The 25473-nt window shown below is 37.4% G+C and overlaps 1 protein-coding gene across 6 annotated transcripts in view; it reads right to left on the reverse strand.

The window, feature by feature from the left end:
• The window catches only part of GALC (galactosylceramidase), a 150765-nt gene that overhangs the window by 109784 nt on the left and 15508 nt on the right, over positions 1–25473 (reverse strand). For all 6 annotated transcript variants that reach the window (XM_078447934.2, XM_078447935.2, XM_078447936.2 and 3 more), the window contains exons 6-10: positions 25288–25326; positions 22459–22589; positions 11616–11771; positions 10386–10510; positions 9181–9308 (exon numbers count right to left, since the gene is read on the reverse strand). In XM_078447934.2, the coding sequence (XP_078304060.2) occupies positions 9181–9308; positions 10386–10510; positions 11616–11771; positions 22459–22589; positions 25288–25326 (579 nt within the window). The remainder of the gene's footprint in view (positions 1–9180; positions 9309–10385; positions 10511–11615; positions 11772–22458; positions 22590–25287; positions 25327–25473) is intronic.

The raw sequence follows: 25473 nt of genomic DNA on the forward strand, positions 1-25473 counted from the left end.
AAACGGGCTTAAATAAGAACGGTGAAGGGAGGAATAATCACAATGTCTCATCAAGTGGACGATATGGATCAAGTGACTAAAATTCTTTATAAACCCAAATGGAAATTCTGACGTTGAAAAATACAGGAACTGGAATGAATTCACTAGAGATATCAACAGTAGATCTGAATTGGCAGAAGAATTCGAGAACATGAAAACAGACTGATGGAGATTGTGCAACCTGAAGAAGCGGGGCGGGGGAGGGGATCAAGAAATGAAGAAAAATGACAGAACCTCAGAGAGCTGTAGGACCAGTAAGTACCAGCATATGCACCATGGGACAGTGGAAAGTAGACAGAGAAAGAAGCAGAAAAAAATGTTTGCAGAAAAAATGGCTGAAAACTTTCCAACTTTGATGAAAAACAATCTACAGATCCAAGACGCTCAACAAACTTTACGAGTGAAAGCAAAGAGTTGTACACAGACACCAGTAAAAATGCTGAAAGTCAAAGAAAAGAAGAAAATCTTGAAAGCAGAAAGGGAAAAACTTACCACTTACAAGAAACCCTCGGTAAGATTAAAAGTGGATTCATCATCAGAAACAACGAAGGGTAACACATTTAAAATGCTCAGAAAACCAGTCAACCAAGAATCCTTTTTCCAGCAAAATCATCTTTCAAAAACTGAAGGCAAAGTACATTTCCACATAACCAAACACTGAATTTGTTGATACAAGATACAACTTTGCCAAAATTTAAAATAAGTATTTCAGACTGAAAGCAAATGATCACACATAGTAATTCAAATCCACAAAACATACTGGCAAAGGTAATTATGCAATTATAAAAGACAGCAAAACGCCTATTTCTTCTTTCTTCCCATAGCTGATTTTAAAAGCAATTGCATAAAATAATATGTATGTAATTGTATTGTTGGGCTTATGAAATATAGAAATGTGATATAATTGCCAATAATAGCACAAAGTAGCCACAGAGGGGAGAGGACTGTATGAGAATAAGGAAATGTCACCAGATGGTGGCAAATCCACAGTAATCTACAGCAATAAATAAAAGCAACAAAAATGGTAAATAAGATTAAAATAAATATATCATTTCTCTCCTTTATTCTCAGATTTTTTAAAAGACTTAAAATTATATATAAAATTGTAATTATAACAAGTCTTGTTAGGCTTGTAACAGATAGAAGTATGATACATACAATAACAGAACAAAAAGGGGGAAGGAGAATAGAGCTATATATAGGAATAATATTTCTGTATCTCACTAGAAATCAGTTAATATGAATCTAAAGTAGATTCTAATAAGTCAAGATGTACAACCCTAGAACAGCCATTAACTAAGTAACTCACTACAATAGAGTGAAAAAATTAAAGGAATTAAAATGTTACCAGAACATATTCACTTAATACACAAGACAGTTAAGAAAGAACAGATGAACAACAAAAATGAGACATATAAAAATCAAAAAGTAACTTGACAAATGTAAATCCAACTATATCAATATTAACATTAAATATGAATGGACTAAACAATCCAATCAAAAGTTCAGAGTACATTTTTTTTTTAAGAAGTCACTGGATGTCTTCCACTGACAATCTTTTAAGTTTATTTATTTATTTTGAGAGAGAGAGAGACTCAGAAAGCATGAGGAGAGGGGCAGAGAGAGAGACAATCCCAAGAACTGACAGTGCAGAGCCTGATGCAGGGCTTGAACTCACAAACCGTGAGATCATGACCTGAGCCAAAATCAAGAGTCAGACGCTTAACCGATTGAGCCACCCTGGGGCCCCAAGTTCAGAGTACATTTAAAATAAAACAAGATCCAACTTTATGCTATCAAAAGGAGATTCAAAGATACAAAGGGGCTGAAAGTAAATGGAGGGGAAAATGTGTATCATATTAACAGAAACCACAAGAATAGCTAGAGTCGTAATAAACAAAACAGACTTTTAAACAAACAAAAATTGTTACTAGAGAGACAGTTTATAATGATATAAAGGTCAATCCATCAGAAAAATATAAGCACATATGCACCTATAAGAAAGAGCCCAAATATATAAAACAAAACAAGAGGACAGATGATTCAACAATAGTAGTTGAAGACCTCAATTAACCACTATCAACAGAGAGAACAAGGAAATAGAAGACTTGAATACTATAAACCGACTAGATCTAACAAACATCTATAGAATAGCACTCTACCCAACAATAACACAACATACATTCTTCTCAAGTACATATGCAATATTCTCCACGATAATGTGCAAAGTAATAAAATAAAACTCCATAAATTTAAGATTAAAATCATATAAAGTATACTCTCAAATCTCAATAGAATAAAATTAAAAATCAGTAACAAAAAGTTAGGAAAACTCACAAAAATGTACAAATTAATTCATTCCTAAAATAAGCAATGGGTCAAAGAAGAAATCACAAAAGAAATTAGAAAATACTTTGAGATGAATAAAAATTAAAATGTAACATAATAAAACTTGAAGAGATACAGCTAAAGTACTAGTTACAGAGTAATTCATAACTTTGAACACCTATATTAAAAAAAGAAATATCTCAGGGGACTTCATGGCTCAGTCAGTTAAGTGTCCGACTCTTGGTTTCAGCTCAGGTCATGATGCCGCAGTTTTGTGGGTTTGAGCCCCACATTAGGCTTTGTGCTGGCAGCATGGAGCCTGCTCGGGATTCTCTGTCTCCCTCTCTCTCTGCTCCTCCCCTCACATTGTCTCTGTCTCTCTCAAAATAGATAAATACACTTAAAAAAAAAAAAAAAGAGGGGCGCCTGGGTGGCTCAGTCGGTTGAGCGGCCGACTTCGGCTCAGGTCACGATCTCGCGGTCTGTGAGTTCGAGCCCCACGTCGGGCTCTGTGCTGACAGCTTGGAGCCTGGAGCCTGTTTCCGATTCTGTGTCTCCCTCTCTCTGACCCTCCCCCGTTCATGCTCTGTCTCTCTCTGTCTCAAAAATAAATAAACGTTAAAAAAAATTTTTTTAAAATAAATAAAGAAAGAAAGAACCTAATACTCTACCTTAAGAAAATTAAAAATATATTTTTTTAAAGAGCAAACTAAACTCAAAGTTAACAAAAGGAAAGGAATAAAGGTTAGAGTGGAAATTATTGAAATAAAGAGAAAAATCGAGAAAAAAATCAACATAAACAAAAGTTGTTTATTTGAAAAGATGAGCAAAATTGACAAACCTTTAGGTTTTTGAACCAAGAGAAAAAAAGGAAGACATATTACTAAAATCAGGAATGAAAGAGGAACATTTTTAACAACCTCACAGAAGTAAAAAGGTAATATACAAGGGAATACTATAAACAAATATATGCAAACAAATTAGGTAACATATATAAAATAGACCAATTCTCTAAACACAAACTAGCAAAGCTGACTCCAAAAATAACACAAAATCTGAATAGACCTGTAAGAAGAGATAGAGTCCATAAACCAAAACATTCTTGTAGGAAAATCCCAAAATCAGAGGGCTTCACTGATGAATTCTACCACATGTTTAAAGAATTAATACCAACCTTTCACAAATTCTCTTTAAAAATATAAAAGGAAGGAACATTTCCCAACTCACTCTATGGGGTATTACCATTCTATCAAAACCAAACAAAGATATTATAAGAAAACTATGTACCAGTATTTCCAATGAATTTGGACACAAAAAAATCCTCAACAAAACATTAGCAAATCAAATTCAGCAACAGATAAAAAGGATTATACATGATGACAAAGTGGAGTTTATCCCAGAAATGCAAAGCTAGTATAGCAGACAAAAATCAACATAATGCACTGTATCAATAAAATAAAATTAAAAAACACATGACCATCTCAATAGACTCAGAAAACATTTACTAAAATTCAATGCCCTTTCATGACAAAAGCACTCAACAAACTAGCAATAGAAGGGAAGTTCTTCAACCTTATACAAAATATTTACCAAAAAACCACAGCTAACCTTACGCTTTCACCTTAATGGTGAAATACTGAAAGTGTTTCCCCTAAGATCAGCTACAGTACAAGAATGCATATTCTCACTATTTCTATTCAATATTTACAAAAGGACAATTAATCAAGGGGGAAAAATCAAAGGCATCTAGAATGAAAAGAAGGAAGCAAAACTCTCTCTTTGCAGATGACGTAATTCTGTATATAGACAAACTATTATAACTAAGAAAAAAGCATAAAAGCTTGTGCGATACAAGATCAATATGTAAAACTCAACTGTACTGCTATACACTAGCAACAAAAACTCTGAAAATGATACAAAGAACACAATTCATTTACAGTTCTACCAAAGTAATAAAATACTCAGAGATAATAACTGTAACAAAAAGAAGTACAAGATTTATACCCTGCAACCTATAAACATCATTAAAAGAAGTAAAAATGTCAATGAATGAAAAGATATCCCATAGTCATACACCGGAAGATTTGATATTGTCATGGTGGCAATACTACCCAAATGATCTACAGGTTAAACGTAATCCCTATCAAACTCCAAACTGGCTTCATTGCAAAAATTGACAAGCTGATACTAAAATTTCTATGGAAAAGCAAGGAACCCAGAAGAGCCACGCAATGTGGAAAAATAAAGCTGGAGGACTCATGTATCCTGACTTAAAAACATAGTATAGAGCTATAGTAATTAAGACAACATAATGCTCCCATATGATAGATACACAGGCCAAGGCAATAGAATTAAGAGTCCAGGAAAAAACCCTCACATTTATTGCCAACTGATTTTCAACAAGGGAACCAAGACAATTCAATAGAGAATGAACAGTCAACAAATGGTGAAGGAACAATTAGATACTCACCTGCAAAAGATGAAGTTACAGATACATACCTAACCCTCTTTTTAAAAAATATTATGGATCAAAGACCTAAGTGTGAGAGCTAAAACTATAAAACTCTTAGAAGCAAGCATGGGTATAAATATCATGTCTTGGATTAAGTAATAATTTCTTAAATAGGACACCAAAAGCATAAAACTAAAAGAAAAATGGATATATTCAGCTTCATCAAAATTTAAAACTCTTGTATTTTAAAGGGCACCATTAATAAAGTGAAAAACAACTAATATAATATGTCAACTACACTACAATTTTTTTTTTAATTTTTCATGTTTTTATTTATTTTTGAGACGGAGAGAGAGAGAGACCGAGCATGAGTGGGGCAGGGGCAGGGGCAGAGAGAGAGGGAGACACAGAATCCGAAGCAGGCTCCAGACTCCGAGCTGTCAGCACAGAGCCAGATGCAAGGCTGGAACTTGTGAACCATGAGATCCTGACCTGAGCCGAAGTAGGACGCTTAACCGACTGAGCCACCCGGGCGCCCCTACACTACAATTTTTAAATATTAAATTTAAATCTTTAAAAAGGAAGTGGAAAACAACCCACAGAATGGGAGAAAATATCTACAAGTCACATATCCGATAAGGGGACTTTTATCTAGAGTATGTGAATAACTCTTATATTTCAAAAACAAAAAGACAAACATCCCAATTTAAAAATGGGCAAAGGGTCTGTGTGGGCATTTCTCCAAAGGAGAAATACAGATGGCAAATACACACATAAAAGGTGACCCAATGTCATCAGTCACTAGTAAAACACAAATGAAGACCAATTCACACCACCAACATGGCTAGAATCAAAGAGACAAGCAATAACAATTGTTGGGGAGGATGCGGAGAAACTGGAAGCCTCACCTACTGCTGGTAGCAATGTCAAGTGGTACAGCAACTTTGAAAATCAATTTGGCAGTTCCTCAAAACGTTAAACACAGTTACCATTTCACCAGTAATCGTACTCCTACATACATGCTCAAGAGAAATGAAAACGCATGTCCACAGAAAAACATACACATGAATGTTAATCTTAGCATTATTCATAATAGCCACAAATTGGAAACAACTCAAATATACATCAACTGATCAATGAATAAACAAAATGTGACATATTCATAAGACGGAATATTATGAATTATACTGAGGTACTGATATAGAACCATAAAAACACTAAGCTAAGTGAAGGAAGCCAAACGCAAAAGATCATATATTATATAATCCCACTTATGAAATATCAAAAACAGGCAAATCCCACGAGACAAAGAGTAAAATAGTGGTTGCCAAGGGACGTGGGAGGAGGGAGTGGAGGATGACTGCAAATGGGTATGAGGTTACTTTTTGGGGTGGCAGAATTAGATAACAGTAATGGTTGCACAACTCTGTAAACGTACTAAAACCACTGAATTCTATACCTTAAAGCCTGCATTTCATAGTATGTGAATCAAATTTCAATTAAATAATCAGTTAATATAATTATTTGACTAAATTTTAAAAAAAGAAGAAAAACAATGTTTTCAATAAATGTAGAAAAACTACTTGACAAAATCCAGTATCTACTCCTGATATTTTTTTCAAAAGAAGTTACAAATAAAAGTGAACTTTATCCTGATAAAGTTTATCCATGAAAAACATCATACTGGTAAAATACTCAGTGCTTTCCTCCTGAGATCCAAGAATATATGCTCTCACTATTTCCATTCAACACTGTATTGGAGATTCTAGCCAGTCCAATCAGACAAGAAAAGGAAATAAAAGATACCCAGATTGGAAAGGAAGATGTAAAATTATTTCTACTATTTGTAGATCATTTACAAAGAAAATCCAATGGAATCCACAAAAAAGCTACTGGAACGATAGGTGAGTTTAGTGATGTTGCAGAAAACAATATCTTTATACAAAAATCTACTGTATTACTTTATACTAGGTACTAATTGAATTAAAAAGTTAAAAACTGCCATTTACAATTGAATTGAAAACATGACTTAGTCAAAATTTGACAAAAGATATGAAATACCTGTACACTGAAAACTGTATTATTTGGAGAAATTAAAGAAAACCTAAATAAATTGAGGATATGTCTTGTTAAAGAGTTAGAACACTTGATGTTGTTCAAATATCAATTATCTTCAAACTGATCTGAAGATTCAAGACAATCCCCATCAAAATCTGAGCAGGGTTTTTTTGTTTGTTTGTTTGTTTGTTTTTTGTATGTGGTTTTTGGTTTTTGGGTTTTTTGGGGGTATTTTTTTTTTTTTTTTTTTGGTAGAAACTGACATGCTGATTCTAAAATTCTCAGGGAAATGCAAACGACTGAGAATAGACAAAACAACTTTGAAAAAGAACAAATTTGAAGGGCTAAGACTACCTGCTACTAGGAATTGTTTGTACACACACACACACACACACACACACACATATGAGTAACCACAGTACTAGTGTAAAGATACATAGCTAGGTCAAAGAAACAGAATAGAGTCCAGAAATAATTCCACCTATACATGGACAACTGACTTTTTTTCAAAGGTGAAAAGGCAATGCAGTGGGGAAAAGAACAGATTTTTCAGCGAATGGTACTAGAACAGATGTGCACCTGTATGCAAACCTTCTTAGCTCCACACGAGAAGCATGTTCCACGAAAGTACAAATGGATAAATCAGACTCCATAAAAATTAAAAACTCCTGCCCTTCCAAAGACACTGTTAACAAAATGAAAAGAAAAACTATAGACTGGGAAAATATCTTTACAAAGCACATATCTGTAAAGGACTTGTATCCAAAATATGTAAAGGATATAATTCAACCATAAGAAAGAAACAAAAATGGCAAAAGAAAAGAAGATACGTGAAGCACAAGCACAGGAAAGGCTCCACATCATCAGTCATTAGGGGAATGCAAATTAAAACCAAAATGAAATAGCACATCATACCTATTAAGAGCTAACATTTTTAAAGCTCATCACAGCAAGCATTCCCAAAGATAAAGAAAAACTGGGACTCCTATTACGCTGATGGCAATTTAAAGCAGTACAATCACTCTGGAGAACAGTTTGGCAGCTTCCTATATAAAGCTAAACAGAAACATCTCCTATTACCCAGCCACTCCATTCCTATGTATTTACCCCCAAAAACTCTATGTCCATTTAAAACTTGTGCACAAATGTTCACAGCTTTATGTGTAATAGCCAGAAAGTAGAAACGAGCCAAACATCATCAACAAGTAAATAGATAAGCAAACTACCATATGTCCTTACAACGGAATACTACTTAGCAATAGGTATCACACAACATGGTTGAATCTCAAAATAATTATGCTGAGTGAAAGCAGCAAGACAAAAAACAGTACATTCGGCATGAATCCACTGACACACGACTCTAGAAAATGCAAACTAATCTATAGTGACAAAAAGCAATGATCAGGGAAGTCACAGGACAGAGGGAATATTTATAAAGTGATACGAGTATTCTTTTGGGGCGCTGATGGACACGTTCTCTATCTTGATTGTGACAATGGCTTACTGGTCATTTACATATCAAAACTTGTAAAACTGTGCATTTTAAGTATGTGTTTGAAGGGGATCACATTATGCCACCATAAACTATGCCACTGTGGTATAAAGATTATTTAAAGTTGAAAGTATTTGAGATTCAAAAGATGCCAGAAAAAAGTCTTCTCTGAGCTTCCCTTAGCTTACTAAAAGCAAAGCTCTTACTAAAGCTTATTTTCCTCTGGGAAATAAGGCTGCCAAAAATTCCTCTTCAGGGTGGATCTACACCCAAAGAGGAGGAATGGGAATAAAACCTACCCCAAGTCCCTTCCACAGAGGACTTTTACAGCCCTAAAGGCAGGGGGAAGACCACGGTCTGGTACAGACAAACAGTACCACAGTCATTCCTGCTTGCTCTCCAGAAAACCCATTCATCTTTCCAAAAAGGCACTTATTTTCCATTAAGTGTCCTTTCGTCCCCTATCCATTACTTACTAATCTAGGAATACAAGCCCAAACTCTGACCACCCCTCCTAGTGACTCATCAGAGTATCCCACACACGTATGCAAGGTGCATGCACAAATAAACTGTTTTCTTTCCTCTTGTTACTCTGTGGGGGTTCATCAGTTTAATTTTTGGGGTCCCAGCTTCTGAACCTAAAACGGTATAGGAAGAAGTTTCTTCTTCACCTACATGTTGTTTATCACATATGAATTACACTTCGGTAAAGCTGGGTTTTTGTTTTTTGTTTTTAAAGGTGTTTAGTTGTGTTTTATACTGTTTTGCCAATACAAAGACAGTTAATCTCATAAAAACAACAAAGAATTACCATAGTTTCAACGATGATGGTGAGGTTACCTAAGCCATCAGTCAGAGCCACGTAGCTTCCTCCTTTCTCTAAGTGACCAACTGTCTTCAGGTAATACCAACCTGGCTGAGTAAACTGAGTGGTATGGGCTACAGTAAAGCAGAAAAAGACCCAGTAAGACACAAACAGTGATAAAAGGGTTTCTTTAAAAAAAATAAAGAATAGGGGCACCTGGGTGGCTGAGTCGGTTAAGCCTCTGACTTTGGCTCAGGTCACGATCTTGCAGTTTGAGAGTTTGAGCCCCGCTTTGGGCTCCATGTTGAAAGCTCAGAGCCTGGAGCCTGCTTCCGATTCTGTGTCCCCCTCTCTCTCTGCCCCTCCCCCACTCATGCTGTGTGTGTGTCTCTCTCTCTCTCTCAAAAATAAACATTTAAAAAAAAATTTTTAGGGGCGCCTGGGTGGCGCAGTCGGTTAAGCGTCCGACTTCAGCCAGGTCACGATCTCGCGGTCCGTGAGTTCGAGCCCCGCGTCAGGCTCTGGGCTGATGGCTCGGAGCCTGGAGCCTATTTCCGATTCTGTGTCTCCCTCTCTCTCTGCCCCTCCCCCGTTCATGCTCTGTCTCTCTCTGTCCCAAAAATAAATAAAAAACGTTGGGAAAAAATTTAAAAAAAAAAAAAAAAAAAAAAAAAAATTTTAATTAAATAAAAATAAATGAATAAATAAATAAAGCTGTCTACTGACTTGAGTCTGATTGAATCTAACAAGCTATTTACTATTTTAGATGAAAATACTTGCCAATCTCACGTTTCAACTTTTGACTAATTAGTCCAGTTAAATGGTACAATTGTAGTAAGAATAACCGTAGTTAGAGTTACTGGTAATAATAAATGAACCACACTGTCAATTTGAGAATACTAAGTCTTTTTTTCCAAGAGTAAGATAAAGTTATCCTTTCTGAACTTTTGTTCACCTCTATTCAACCCATCGTAATACAACTACAAAAAATAAGGTTAAAAAATTAATAGTGCATTTCAAAAACTAATCAGCTTTATGGTTTCAAGCAAGTTTTATTTGCACAATATGTATTTACTGGGTACCTCCAAAGCTGGCCCTGAAAATGTACTGAGCAATATTCCATGCCCCCATACACAGTTTATATACTCTCGTCTCCTGCTTTGTCTCCTAGAGAGAAATGTGGGAAGGAAGAAATGGAATCTGAACCGTACCTGTGACCCAGATGGGGGGTTCTACAGCATAGTGCCCGCTCCACGGCTCCTGAGCAGTCATCAACCCACATCGTCCATAAGGCAACTGTTCATAGTAACTCGCCACCAAATTCCAAGCAATTGTGCTGAAAAGTTTGTTTGATAAAAGAGAAATACCAAAAGAGCTTGTGATCAAAATGTAAAGGTCTAGAAGACTGTAGTAAAAACACCTCATCAGAATTTATATAAATATATGTAAAGAACCAAAAAATGACCGCCCAAACTAAGAAAACAGAAGTCACCTAAATTCATTCACATTGTGAAAAATCCAGTGTTGGATCCATCTAGGTATTTTTCACGGTGAAGCACATAATTAAAAAACGTAAGTGTATTTTGGGTGTATGATTCTTACTGAACAGTCGTGCAGCCAGAAGATGAATCACACCTTATCAGCACGAGACATGTCACAAATTTGAGTCAAATACAAATAAAGGCTTCGTCCATACCCGTTTTCCTTTTGACAGTCAGCCTTCTTAATGCCTCAGTTTCAAGCTATAATTTTCTGAACTTGACTCTGAGCTGCTACAGAGTTTTACGATTGAGAATGCTTAGAGTCGGACTGCCTGAGTTCAAACCATGGTTCCACCACTCACCCTCTCTGGACCTCAGTTTCCTCATGTGTAAGATGAGGATAGTAAGTGTGCCTAGCCCACGTGATCGTTGTGAGGAGTCACTCTACTAACGCACGCGAAGCGTACGGAACAAGGTCTCAGCTCTCGCGCTACTAGGACTCCGTGCCGTCTGCAAGTGCCGATGGAAGCTTGCCCACTCCTTCAGATGTCGGTTAGTGGTTGGTACTGAACCCTGAAAGTGTGACTCCGTGGATTTCAGGGAAGCTCTGGACCCAGGTATTGCCACATGCTAAAATATTTAGGGGTGAAGGGTGATGACATATGGACTTTATAATTGTTCATTAAAATGTATACGTGGCTTGCCAAAAACCATAGAACTGCGTGAATCTTACTGTCAATTACATCTCAGTAAGTCTGACTTTATCGGATACACATTGACAATATTTAAATATAAAAAAAAAATCACAAGCTTAGGTGTACATGTAGGTATAGATGAAACTGCTGTTTACAACCACTGAATCTAGGCTGTGAAATAGGAAGCCCACTGTACTTTCCTTCTACCTATTGTGTTTTTGAAATTTTTCAAAATAAAAACGTTTAAAAGTTTTCAGTAACTTACGCAGTCATGTAGCCATTGATGTAATTCTGATTCAATATGCGACCCAAGCAGCCTGCACCCACATCATTATTTAAAGTGCTAAAATCCTCAGAAGACCAAAGCTTCTTCTTGGTCAACCTCGCATCTCTCACCGTTCGGGTCCCAGGATAATGAGCTCTAGAAAAGAAAAGGGTGGGAGGAAATGGGAAAAGGCAGCACATGCCACTTATATCTATTTGTTGAGTAAAGAAAAAACACGTCTTTACCAGTGTTTTCTATTTTAAATCACTGGGCAGCTTACGGATAGAGGTCACACCAACTGGAAGCATCTGCTTCCCACTCTTGTGTCTCAGGATGCCCTTAAAATGCGATAAGCCTATAACAACAGGCAGAATGGGAAGGAAGATCATCAGTGGGTGAGAGATTTCTGTTTCTAGAAACCATAAAATGGATGGAAGCACATAGATAGATGGAGGCAGCAGAGGAGACCACAGCCTAGGACACTCCAAGAGATGAATGAGCTGGAGACAGAATTCAGATTCCCAGGGGAAGTAGAGAGCTCAGAACAGGAGAAAGGAAGGAGTAAGAAGGAAGTCAAAAATAAGACTAATGAATCCATTTTATAAAGTAGCACCTCCTCCCCTACTTCTACCCCTGAGTAGACAAAGAGAAAGACAGCTCGGTATTTATTCCTAGACAAAAACAAAAAATCAAACACAACAAAAGTCCAGACAGTTCGTTCTTGAATAAAAAGAAAAAACTACCTCGGTTAAACTACAAATCATTCTCCCAGAGCAGTGGTGGTTCTGAGCCCGGGTGGTTTTGCCTGGTGGAGAAGGCAGAGGCGGGCAGGATTTGCTACTGGCATCTAGCGGGTAAAGGCCAGAGGTACTGCTAAACATCCTATAATGCAAGGGCAGGTCCCCACAACAAAGAATTTTCCAGTGGAAATCTCAAAAGTTCACAGGTTGAGTAACCCATCCCCAGAGTAACAGACCCCTCCCTTATTCCATTATTTGAGAAAAGTCAAAGTATAAACGTATGTTAATTATTCTAAGAGTAAAATACTGCTTTAATGATGATTTTGGAAGTTACTGATTATTGAATAAAAGCAATTGAGAAATCTCAAATGTGAAGTAGAAAATAGACTAACAGTCAACACAAGAACAAGAGAGCATATTAGCTACGTAATTTTAGGGACATGAGTGTGTACTTTTTAGGACGACAATTATTTACAAAAAATTTAATAACAATACAAGCAGAATAATCGGGACTGGATTACATCATAATTAAGTTTGGTATCATAGTGTTCATTACACTGAAGAAATGATGGTCAAGACTTGTTTTAGTTTTTAGTTATTTAATTCCACGTAGGTCACGAATCTGTCACAAAAAAAGTCTCATTTGGGAATTCATTCTACCTCCTGAAGATGAATTATGGAACAACATTAATTTGGCATTCCAGGATTTCATAAGGAAGAAAAGAACACGTAACAGAGAACAGGGGACATAAAAAGAAGTATTCAAGAAAAACGAGGCACTACCAAGATGTCGCAGAGTCACTGAACTCAGCTGGAAACACACACCTAATTCGGTTGTGTAAACATACACTACAGAGACCTCAAGAGCAAGCTAGTACCTCACAGGATTAGGAAATTATTGTTCTGGCACTACAATGCCAAACACGGTAAGTCTGTTACTAATCTTTATAACAGTATCTGTTACTAATCTTTGGAACAATATAATTTTAACAGAGTTCTGCATTTTAGTTTCATTCTTATATCCCAGAGCTTCATTCTGTGATCATGATATTCAGCCACATACTAATATTAAGACTCATTCAGTTGTCCCTCAGCCAGATGTACTCTTGGTGTGTCTGTGGTCCAATTATACTTGTGAAAAAAGTAAAAACCTGGGAAGTAATATGCTATCATGTTACTAATGATCTCTAGATGTTAGGATTCTGTGTAAGTTCTAAGTCTGTCTTTCCAGGTTTCTACATTTTCCAAATTTTCTATAGTAAGCATGCACTATTTTTATAACCTGAAAAAGTATCTTTTAAAGTTACAGAAATAGGTATCACATCCCTCATTCAGAAAATGTTAACTGTTACATTAAAACTGAGTAATTAACTACATGATCTGAGCAAAACAGGGGGAAAAAATGATACTAAAAACTGGGTCTCTCCCAACGTCCGGACCCATCACTAGTTCGACAAAACGCAAAGGTTCTTTATAGTTTTTAATGTATGTAACTAGGCAAAAATCTCTGGTCATTTCACGGCATGATTTTTCAAACTGCAGATGACAAAATTAAGATTACTGGAAGTAAATCAGAGTTATCCTAACAGGGGAACACATTTGTATTAAAAGAGAACTAGGACTTGTGGACAACGTGGATCATGGTGGAGCTTCTGAAACTCCCCAGGACTCCTCCTGAAAGCAGACAGACCAACCAGATATGGGAAAGGGGAAAACCCACAGACAACATCCTCATCAAAGTGGGCGACAGGGAATCCCCAGGAGTCTTGCAGCATCAGGACTGACCCAGGGTCAGCAGGTGTGGTGTGGAAACTGTGGAACAGCAGGCAGTCGCGCCCCAAAGCAGCAGACCCTAGCCTCCATGGAGGCGTCAGAGGGCAGCTGGTGAAACCGGGAATGTCTTCATATGCTGAAGTCATTCAGTCGGGGATAAATAGAAAACAGTGAATTCACTAAGAGGTACAAATACAATACCATGACCCTTTAAACCGACAGAAATAGGAGGTGGGCGATATGTGCATTACGCTAAATTTTGTAGCAGCTGCATTTAAAAAAGCAGAAGGGAAATTTTCATGATATACTTTGTTTAAACCCACTAGATCCAAAATACTATGATTCAACATAAAAAATTATGAATAACATTTTACATTTTTTAAATATCAAATCTTTATTTTTTAAAGGAAACGTGGTTTTTAATTTTTTTTAATGTTTATGCATTTATTTTTAAGAGAGATGGAGAGCACAGTTAAGGGAGGGGCACTGAGGGGGAGGGGCGGACACAGAATCTGAAGCAGGCTCCAGGCTCCGGGCTGTCAGCACAGAGCCCGACGCGGGGCTCAAACCCACAAACTGTGAGATCATGACCTGAGCCGAAGTCGGACACTTAACCGACTGAGCCACCCAGGCACCCCTAAAGTTTATTTATTTATTTATTTGGAGAGAGGGAGAGAGAGAGAGAGAGCACAAGCAGGGGAGGGGCAGAGGGCAAGGGAGAGCTGCCCAAGCAGGCTCCACACTGTCAGCATGGAGCCCGATGCCCTGCTGGATCTCATGAACTGTGAGATCATGACCTGAGCCAAAATCAAGAGTTGGACGCTCAACCGTGACTGAGCCACCCAGGCACCCCAAAACATCCAAGCTTTAAAAATCCAGTGTCTATTTTATACTTACAACACACCTAAATTCAGACTAGCTGCATTTCAAGTGCCCCGTAGCTAACTGTGGCTAGTGGCTACCGTATTGGACAATACAGGTTTAAACCCTTAGGGGCGCCTGGGTGGCTCAGTCGGTTAAGCATCCGACTTCGGCTCAGGTCATGATCTCGCGGTCCATGAGTTCGAGCCCCGCGTCAGGCTCTGTGCTGACCGCTCAGAGCCTGGAGTCTGTTTCAGATTCTGTGTCTCCCTCTCTCTCTGACCCTCCCCCGTTCATGCTCTGTCTCTCTCTGTCTCAAAAATAAATAAAAATGTTAAAAAAATAAAAATAAAAAAAATAAACCCTTAACAATGTCAGAGATAAATAGCAAATAATTCTATCCGGAATGGTACAGCCTCACTGTGAAAATAAGCTGCTTGAATGAGAGTCTAAATTGAATGAGACAAGAACACCCAGGGTGAGGGAGAGACAACATTCAGGCAGAAGGGAGAATAGGGCCCAGAGGGAGCTGACCCCGGAAAGCACAGTGAGTACAAAACAAGAATTTATAAATGTAATGCAGGCCAAGTACAACATGAATGCGGCAGGGAGATCTACTCTTCCTATGGAGGTAGCAGCCACAGAATCAATAACTCCTGAGCAAAATCTCATTATGCCACAATAGCCAAAAGTTAGAAATAATTCAAAGACCATTTATAAAGAATAGATAAATTGTGGTATATTCCCACAACTGAATGCAAAACAGCAATGAAAATGAACTACATCTATACCTGGCAACATGAGTTAATCTTAAAAATATAATTTTGATCAAAATAAGATACTCTAAGATGCCATTTAAATAAAGTTTTTAAACAGGCAAAATTAGTCTATGGTGTTAGAGCTAACATCAGCAGTTGCCTTTGGGACCAAAGGAGGAGCTAATGATTAGAAAGATTTCTAAGGAGAGAGCTACTTGGATACTGATAATTTTCTATTTCTAGACCTGGGTAGTGGTTACGTGGGTATGTTCACTTTGTGACAATTCATTATGCTATATTCTTAGGATTTATGTACTTTTACGTATGGATGTAGGCATGTGTATGTATGTTATACTTTATTAAAAAAAATTTTAAGGAAATGAAGCTATTAGACAACAGAAGTACATGAGACTAAAGTGAGAGAATTATAGAATAATTATAAAAAACATACTTTAGGAAAAGGAACACAAGATAGAACAGAAATGGAAAACACCAAAAGGAAAACAGGGGATGGCAAGGATAACATTATAGAGAATCAAGCCAAAATAAAGAGGTTAACAATGGTTTCAGATAAATATGGAACAAAGGTAATATGGAAACAAGATCCAAAGGCATAATCAAAGTCATGGAGCGGGATCTTACTGAAATAAGAAAACACTTAAATACAGATATTGAAAAGGCATGTACTATATACCTAGAAGTGGTAAATAGTGTATAACTACTTGACGTTAGAGTTAAGGGAAAATATTCTTTGGATCCACAGGAACTGTGCCAAGTCATTTATAAGGAAAAAAAAACAAAAAGTCTGAACAAGGATAATACACTAAATGCCAGAAGCACAGAAACTAGAGAGCACCTTATAGAACAGAGCTGCTCTGTGCTCCCGTATACCGTTTTATACTTTTATTTAAGAAATAAGCACCTATCTTGCTTAAACCACAACCTGTTTTGGTCTATGAAAACAGTTTAAAACCATGTAAATGATATCCTAACACATGGAAGCTAGCGATGGTTATGTCTGACATAGTTCAGTGATCCAAGGGATCAAGTTATAGTATCAAGTATCCCACCATGGAAATAGAAGTAATTCCTTATACTGGCATATAAGATAAGCATATCTACAAAAGGATATTTTCTATTCTTGGAGACAGTTTCAATGACTAACATGAGGGGGTGTTTTTGTTTTTCTTCACTATTTCCATTGTGCAAAGATATGGAATTCTCAGGGACAAAACAGAGTATTTATACCAAAAAAATAAGTAATACTGTTTAGACACCTCAGACTCTTTGCTTCCATATGATCATCCTTAGTTGAGAGCCAAGGTTGGTGGAAGCAGCTCGTATATCTTCTCCACGCTCAACTGGTTGCCACAGATTCCAGCCAGTAGGAAGGAAAACGGATAGAAGAGAATGTACCAATATCCTAGAATAAGAACCCTGGGATGTTTCTTATCATTTTTTGCTCTCATTTCATCACCAGGAACTTAATCAGATTGCCACATCTTAACTGCAAAGAATGCTAAGAATCTTGCCTTGGGCCCAGGAAGAACAGGATAGGTTTTGGTAGACCACCAGCAGCTTCTTCTGCATTTGAGTAGGTGAGAGGTCCAAGAGAGGGGGAAACAACAACAGAAAGAGAAAGAAAGAAAGAAAGAAAGAAAGAAAGAAAGAAAGAAAGAAAGAAAAGAAGTCTAGCATCAGAATTCTCAGCAGCAACATTTTACATAAGTAACCAATGGAGTAAATTTTATGACATTCAAGTATTTAAAAAATGTGAGGCAGGAATTTTATATCTAGCCAAACTGTCCTTCAAATATAAAGGCCACAGATAAATAGTAATAAACATGTAAGAGATCAAGAAATATTGTTTCCATTAGCACTTCCTGAAAAAATATGGTAAATATTAAGCTTGGGACACCCAAGAATCTAGGGAAGAAACTTCAGCAAAAGACTTGAAGGTGAACACTGCATATGCCTAATGGCAGAACTATATACTAAAAGAAAGAGTGATTGAGTAGTACATAAACGTTACATGTTCTGATAATGTATAACTAATATAGTGGATGCAAAATAGGAAGAGAAAAGAAAATGAAATGTAAATAAAGCTTGCCAATTGGCTGGGAGTTAAAGGTTACAGCTTGCAGCTCACAAATCAAGATAGTAGAAGCTTAAGCTCATGTAAAAGTCCAAAGATTAAGAAATTTTGGTAATTAAAATTCCACTGTTGGTGTGAGAAGGGGAGAAAGAAAAAGTTATGAAATAATTTTCCCATTGTGTATAGTAAACCAATACATAATAACTAAAAGAAACTAAGAGGATTAGTATAAACAGTTTCTCAACTTCACTACTGACATTTGGTCAGATAATTCTTCGTTGTGGGGAACTTATCTAGTGCTTGGGAGGATACTTAGAAACATCTCTGGCCTCCACCTATCATGCCAGGAACAATCAAAAATATTTCCAGACATTACCACCTGTACTCTGGGAGGCAAAATTATCCCCAGCCGAGACCCACTGGTATAAAGGTGTCAGTACAAATGCAATCAATAGAACCAAAAGCCAAACCCTGCTAAATAACAAAAAAGAAACCTCCTTCAAAAAGGGCAAACAAGGGGTGCCTGGGTGGCTCAGTCGGCTAAGCATTCGACTCTTGATTTTGGCTCAGGACACGATCCAACAGTTTGTGAGATCGAGCCCCACGTTGGGCTCCATGCTGACAACACACAGCCTGCTTGGGATTCGCTCTCCCTCTCTCTCTTCCCCTACCCCTACTCCCCTCTCTCAAAATAAATAAATAAATATTTTTTAGAAGTGCAAAGAAAACAAATCACAGAGCAAGATTTTATATGATTATATATATAGTTTAAATAATTAAATAACAAAAGACAATGTAGCAGGATAGAAAACAAAACCTTCAGTTATATAAATGAGTTTAACCTATTCATTAAACTCTGAAGATTTTTTAGGGCAGCAAAAAAAGCAAAATCTGAATCTATGCTATAATGCAAGCAACACACCTAACCTGAGATGACCTCGAAAGGTAAAGGATGAAATTACGGGCAAAGACAGATCAGGCAAATATAAATGAAAAGAACACAGAGGTCTCTTAGTCATAGGCAAAGCAAAATTCAATCCAAGAAGCATAATGAAGCAAAGAATGGCATTGTCTTTCCTTTTCTTTTTTTAAAATCTCTAAACCCAACGTGGAGCTCAAACTCATGACCTTGAGATCAAGAGTCACATGTTTTTCCTAGTAAGCCAACCAAGCACCACAAAGAATGACATTTTCTAGGGTCAACTGTGACAAACCAGAATGAAGGGAAGACATTTATTAATACCTAGGTGCCAAATAACACAGCAGCAACTTTCATAAGCATAAACCGCATGAAACTGAAACCCACTAGTGAGACAAAACTAACACTCTTGGTAAACCTGGATGGTCAAGTGAACAAAATAATCAGCATACAGAATATCTAAACAATGCAATCAGTAAGGTAGAAAAGGTAGAGAATATACACTTAACTCTTATATACGGATAGAGACTACATCCTAATATAATAATACAAAAAGAAGTTCCTGAGAAAGTTTTTGGAAAAACAAATTCAGCATTAAATGACCACAGTGCAATAAAATTAGAAAATAATAAAGCAGAGCTAAAGCACTGCACAAAGGAGTTTGTGTAGCATTAGAAACCCACATCAATAAAGATAAAATGAATTAAACATCCAACTTATTCATGACGATACAGTAAAACCCATTATCTTCATTTAAATATTTTTTCTTAGCCAAATATATTCAAAATCAATACAACTTTCTTTCCTCTCAACGCTTCAGCTATTTATGAAAAGTTTTAACAATAAAGGCAAAAATTATATTCTAATTTCAATGTATGAAATGTTTAAATACGTCTTACTTTTCTTGCCAAAAAAAAAAAGAAAAGAAAAAGCTTAAATCTAACCTAACCATGCTTCTATCAATTTCCAACAGGAAACAGAACAGATGGTCAGGTTAAACCAAACTGAAAGGATGAAACCATTAAATCCAGACTGTGAGAAACTTTACAGGTCACACAATCCAGCTTTTTTTGACAAATGAAAGGAAATAGTGGGGTAAGAACCGAAAAATTAGAAGAGACTTAATCAACCAATCCCAGTGTATGAATCTAAATTGGATCCAGATTCGATCAAATAGAACTATAAACTAACAAAAACAGGTATTTGATAATATCAAAAAACTGTGACATTTTTAGATGTAATAATGGTATTATTGCTTATGGTAAAAAGAAAAAGAATCCTTATCTTCAGAGATACGTCTTAAAACATGTATGGAAGAAATAACATGTGTGTGGAATCTGCTTCAAAATAATGTGGGAAAAGGAAGAGAGGAACTGTAAGTGGAAAGAGCTGGGGTCCCCGAGGAAAAAAAGACAAGACAATCTTCCTTGACTGTAAGAAAAGTCATCGTGGGCCCCCAGCCATCTTGTGATTTTTGCCTGACTGACCAGCACTATTTGCCCAAAGCCTGTTTCTTGCAGAACTTCCTGAGATATGTTGAAATTGCAGAACAATAGATGCCAGGAGATAACAATTTTAAGGGAACAAAAAAAAAAAGTAAGAACAAACAGCCAGTATCAGACCAGGAGATAACCTAATCACAGCAGGAACTAGGAATCAGTGGTAAATCTCCCAGTGCTGGTCAAAACCAAAGACTGACCTGATGCACATTCTTGAGCTATCTTTGCAAGATCTAAACCTTTCTGAGCGCTCAGATACCCAGAAGTGATGATGCTGACCTTTGAGGCCTGGACTCTGTCATCTTAAGATGACTTCTGCCCCAATTCCATGCTGAATGCCTCATAGTACAAGTCCCTTCATGAATACGTAGGTACCCTTAGCCTAAAATTTCCCCAGTTTTATTGTTCCAGGAGACACCGCTCTGGGAAACACTCCAGGTGTTTTCCTTTACTTTTTCTCCTTTACTTTACAAATAAAACCCTTCCTTTCCCTATTCTTTAGCTTGGTTGTGTCTGTTGGCCCCACAGCCACCAACAGATGAACCCAAGTTCAGGTAACAGAATGGACAGGTATGTGTGATGGAGAACTAGGCATAGGTCACAGTTATGGAGACTGAGTGATGGGAACACGGATATTCATTATATTATTCTGCCTACTTTGTGTACATTCAAAATTCTTCATTCAAAACAAAAAGACACATGTCAAGCAGTCTTCACACCAAATAAAGAACCAATTTCACACATATGTGTATTCTATTTTTCAAATGTTATATGTTGTTATGACAAACAAAATTCAAATTCACTTTAAAAAATACTGCTAGGTCAGGGGGGCGCCTCGGTGGCTCAGTTGGTTGAGTGTCTGACTTCGGCTCAGGTCACGATCTCACAGTTTGCGAGTTCGAGCCCCGCGTCGGGCTCTGTGCTGACAGCTCAGAGCCTGGAGCCTGCTTCGGATTCTATGTCTCCCTCTCTCTCTGCCTTTCCCATGCTCATGCTCTGTCTCTGTCTCTCAATAATAAATAAATGTCAAAAAAAAATTTTTTTTTAAATACTCCTACGTCAGGGATAGGAGGGGGAATTGGAGGAAGGTTGTCAACAGGTACAAAATTCCAATTATAAATAAGTAAGTACTAGGGATGTAATGTACAGTATGATGACTATAATTAACACTGAGTGCGATACATAGTCGTTAACAAAGTACATCCTAAGAACACTCATCATAAGGAAAATTTTTTTTTCCTTTTCACTGAATCTATATGCGATGATGGATGTTAACCAAACCTTTATAGTCATCTCACATATATGTAAATCAAATCATCAGGCCATACACCTTAAACTTACACAGTAATGTACATCAGTTATTTCTAAATAAGACTGGAAAGAAGCAAATAAATAAGACAGAGAAAAAATTACTGCTGGAACTCAGGAAGGCCAAGACCCAGAGGACTAAATGGCAGAGCTGGACTAAGAAGCAGGGTCAACGCCACCCTGCTGAGGAAACATGACAAGAGCCATGGTCAGGGTTCATGCCGTACCATTTACATAAGTGTTCATTCATGGAAGAATTCCCAACCACAGGAAGTCTGCCATTTGTAATTTCTAAAATTTAAAAACTACCCTGCCCCTTAATCTAAACAAAGCCATGCTTCATTACCCCAAACGTTAACACAATATTTGTAAAGTACCAATACATTTCATTCATAGAAAGATCCCAAAGTAGAGATGAACCTTGGGCAACATGCTGCCCCCCAACATGTGTATTTGAAAATCTGAGTATAATCTTTGACTCCCCTAAAATTTAACTACTAATAGACTGTTGACCAGAAGACCCAACAACATAGGCCATTAACACATATTTTGTATGTTCTATTTACTGTATACTGTATTCTTACAATAAGCTAGAGAAAAGAAAATGCTATTAAGAAAATAATAAGGAAAAGAAAATACATTCACAGTATCATAAAAATTCCACACATAAGCAGATTGGCTTAGTTCATACCTGTGCTATTCAAGGGTCAACTGTATGTATATTTCAAAGAAAAAGGAATGAAGTATCAGTTATACATGCTTTAGTTAAGTAAATACAAGAAAGCTACCTCTGCAAATGTAATCAGGTGGGAAGGAAAAGCAAAAACAAAGTCAGTATCCCAAGCAAGCAATCAGAAACTGTTAAGTTTTCAAAGGAAAACTGTCCTTACCCTATAACATCAATCACATTCAAGAGCTCAGTGTCGAGCAACATAGAAGCAGAAATGGGTTCCCAGAGATTGTCACTTGCTATGATTTTCACTCGATGGAGACCTTGATAGTTCAGCATCCTTCTTAACACCTTTTGGGAAGATAAACAGAATGCAGAGAAGTTCACAACTGTGTTTATAGCTGTTGAATTACAACCACAACAGCTGAAGTATCTTCGAAAATCAGCATCCTGGATGATAGTGTCCATATTATTTCTCAATAGAAATGTGCCTCCTTTGGAAAATAAAAGCACTATCATTAAGATAATTTACTTGGTGGGAATGTAAAAAGAAAAAAAAAAAAGAGGTAAAAATGTTCTAGAGGGATTTTCCCTCTGACTTTAATGGAATCCACAACAGACCCTTAATAGTAAAATAAATAAAACCACCACCATAGCTGCAGATCATTAGTTTAAAAGAAAAAGGAAACCAGATTCTAATGTTCTTAATGCTTCCTTCATATGAAGCGGACACAACTAGAGAGACACATGTATAGTCGCAAGGAAAAAACCATAAGCTGTGAAATGTCAAATCTGGATAGACAAACAATTCCTCACCTTCACTGCTAAGACCCTGCCGTGAAGCTGTGCCAACCGCAGGGTCACCCAGGACACACGCACTAATTTGTCTTCCACTCGGGGCTATTGCGGCTCTCGTCAGCCCTGTGCTCCCAGAAGCCACAGCTTTTCACTAACCTTGAGCCTCCATCTTATACTAGCCCCTTGCTCCACCTCCCATAACCCCACAACGCCCCCTCCACCACATTCTCACCACTACACTGATAGATAACGCCTGCAGCCTGGAGTTGACCCTGAGTTACAGGCCCTGGCTGCAAGCCACCCCATCAAACCCCATGGCTACAGAGTGAAGTGCACCAGTGAACCCAGTGCACCCAGTGAACACATTGGGCTGTGCAAGGCTCAGAGTCCCCAGCTCATTACTCCACCTTTCATCCTTGCTCCTCCCCCAAATCCCTGTACTCTCAATCTTCACTTCTTTGCAGTGTCCACGCCTGCCCTAGCAACAAGGGGAGTTCCTGTCCATCCCATATTGAAGATTCCAACTCCAGGTCACCTCCTTTAATAGAGTTCCCTAATCCACCCAAGCAGAATGTCATCTCCTCTCTGCACCTTCTGACAACCCTGCCTGGGCATTATCCTTCTAGAGAACTTAGGACTGATATTTCAGTTGTCCACGTGGGACTCTTTAGTCCCCAAATGTGAGCGCCTCTTGGGCAGCAACAGTATTTTTTCTATCTTTATCTTCCAAGTACATAGGGAAGGACTGACAAGCCTGGAGTTGAGTCAATGCCTGCTGGGGAATAAATGAAAGAAATTTAGTGGATATTACCTGCTCAAAAACATAAGACATTTAGGGGCCCCTAGGTGGCTCAGTCAGGTAAGCATCTGACTTCGGCTCAGGTCATGATCTCATAGCTCATGAGTTCAAGCCCCACACTGGGCTCTGTGCTGACGGCTCAGAGCCTAGAGCCTGCTTCAGATTCTGTGTCTCCCTCTCTCTCTGCCCCTCTCCCACTCACTCTGTCACTCTCTTTCAAAAATAAAAACATTTAAAAAAATAAAAACATAAGACACTTAAAGAATTTTTTACCTGAAACAAAATATAACCACAAAACTGTGTTTCTTGGAGGAAACACAAACAAATGGAACTGAAAAGTAAACTAAAGAATATCTCCACCTTAAAAGTTAAATTGCCATTAGTTTCCCAGTGACAGAGGGTCATTATTCTCAGTTTTTCCTTTCCTGAAAAATAGCAATCATAGTAGTTACCTTGTATGGAAGGGAGTGAGAATTAAGTGGAGGCAAATATTTAGGAAAAGTGACTCAAAAAATAACATACTTTGCAAATGTTAGTTGCCACCTATTTGTTAATCACAGATAGAAACATATAGAACATTCCAATAGAATAGGCATTCCACAGAAAATAATAATGAGACTGCATACTGGAAATTTTGATATTGGATGTGGAACTATATAAAATTTCTGGACCTAAAAGGCCCCATTTTCAAGTTCCACTTTCCTTTCCACCTGATGAACTCTTGAACTGGACCAGAAGTGGCAACAGTCTTACAAGCAATTCCTCCTAATATTTCAACAGAGCAACTGGCATTCAGATCATATGAGGGCAGCAAAATTAACTCATGCCTTCTAGGGATAGTTTTGTTTGTAATAGCACAACAAAGTAATCAATGACATAGTCATCAGAAGTGGCTCAACCACTCAGCACCAAATTAGCAGTTTTCTCTTTTCTCCTCTTTACCTACATCATGTAACTACCCCTTCCTTCTTTCTCAGAAAAACTCCTTGCTTTCCCCAGAAAAGTGAGTGAGACGCTTTTCTGGCTACTCCAGAATCTGTGCTCCCTGAGATGCAATTACAAGACCCCAAACTAAGGTCTTTGTTCTTTTTCATCTTCGCCTCCTTTGCTCAGTTGAAACAAAAAGAAGCTACATTTGTCTAAGTCCTAAAAGTCTAAAATGATGCTGCTGTTTCTATAATCATCATCATAATTCTACAAATAATAAATTTTAAAATGGGAAAATTCAACACAACTCTTTAGACAATGAAACTTGGGGTTCACAGGGAATTACAGACACTTTAATCAGGAATTTAAACATGACTACGTTTTTGCTCAAATTTTATGTCAGAACTAGCAAAACAAGCATCTGTGCTGTAAAAAATACAGCGTTCCTACTTCTAATTTCCATGGTACCATAAGGGAATTATTTACCAAAAACTTAAAGATAAAAAGATTTAAAGTTGTACAGACCTTGATATAATTGATGTCAAATGACCTCTCATTCCAAATCTGCAAAACAGAAAGTCAGAGTCTGAACTGAAAGTGAAGTGTCAGAACGTAGACATGATCACTCAGACACCACTGCTCTCATCATCTTTAACATAATCTAAAAAGCAATTTTTCTGGGGCGCCTGAGTGGCTCAGTCGGTTAAGCCT

This window comes from Panthera onca, chromosome B3 (genome assembly GCF_046562875.1).
Source record: "Panthera onca isolate mPanOnc1 chromosome B3, mPanOnc1 haplotype 2, whole genome shotgun sequence".
Lineage (NCBI taxonomy): Eukaryota > Metazoa > Chordata > Mammalia > Carnivora > Felidae > Panthera > Panthera onca.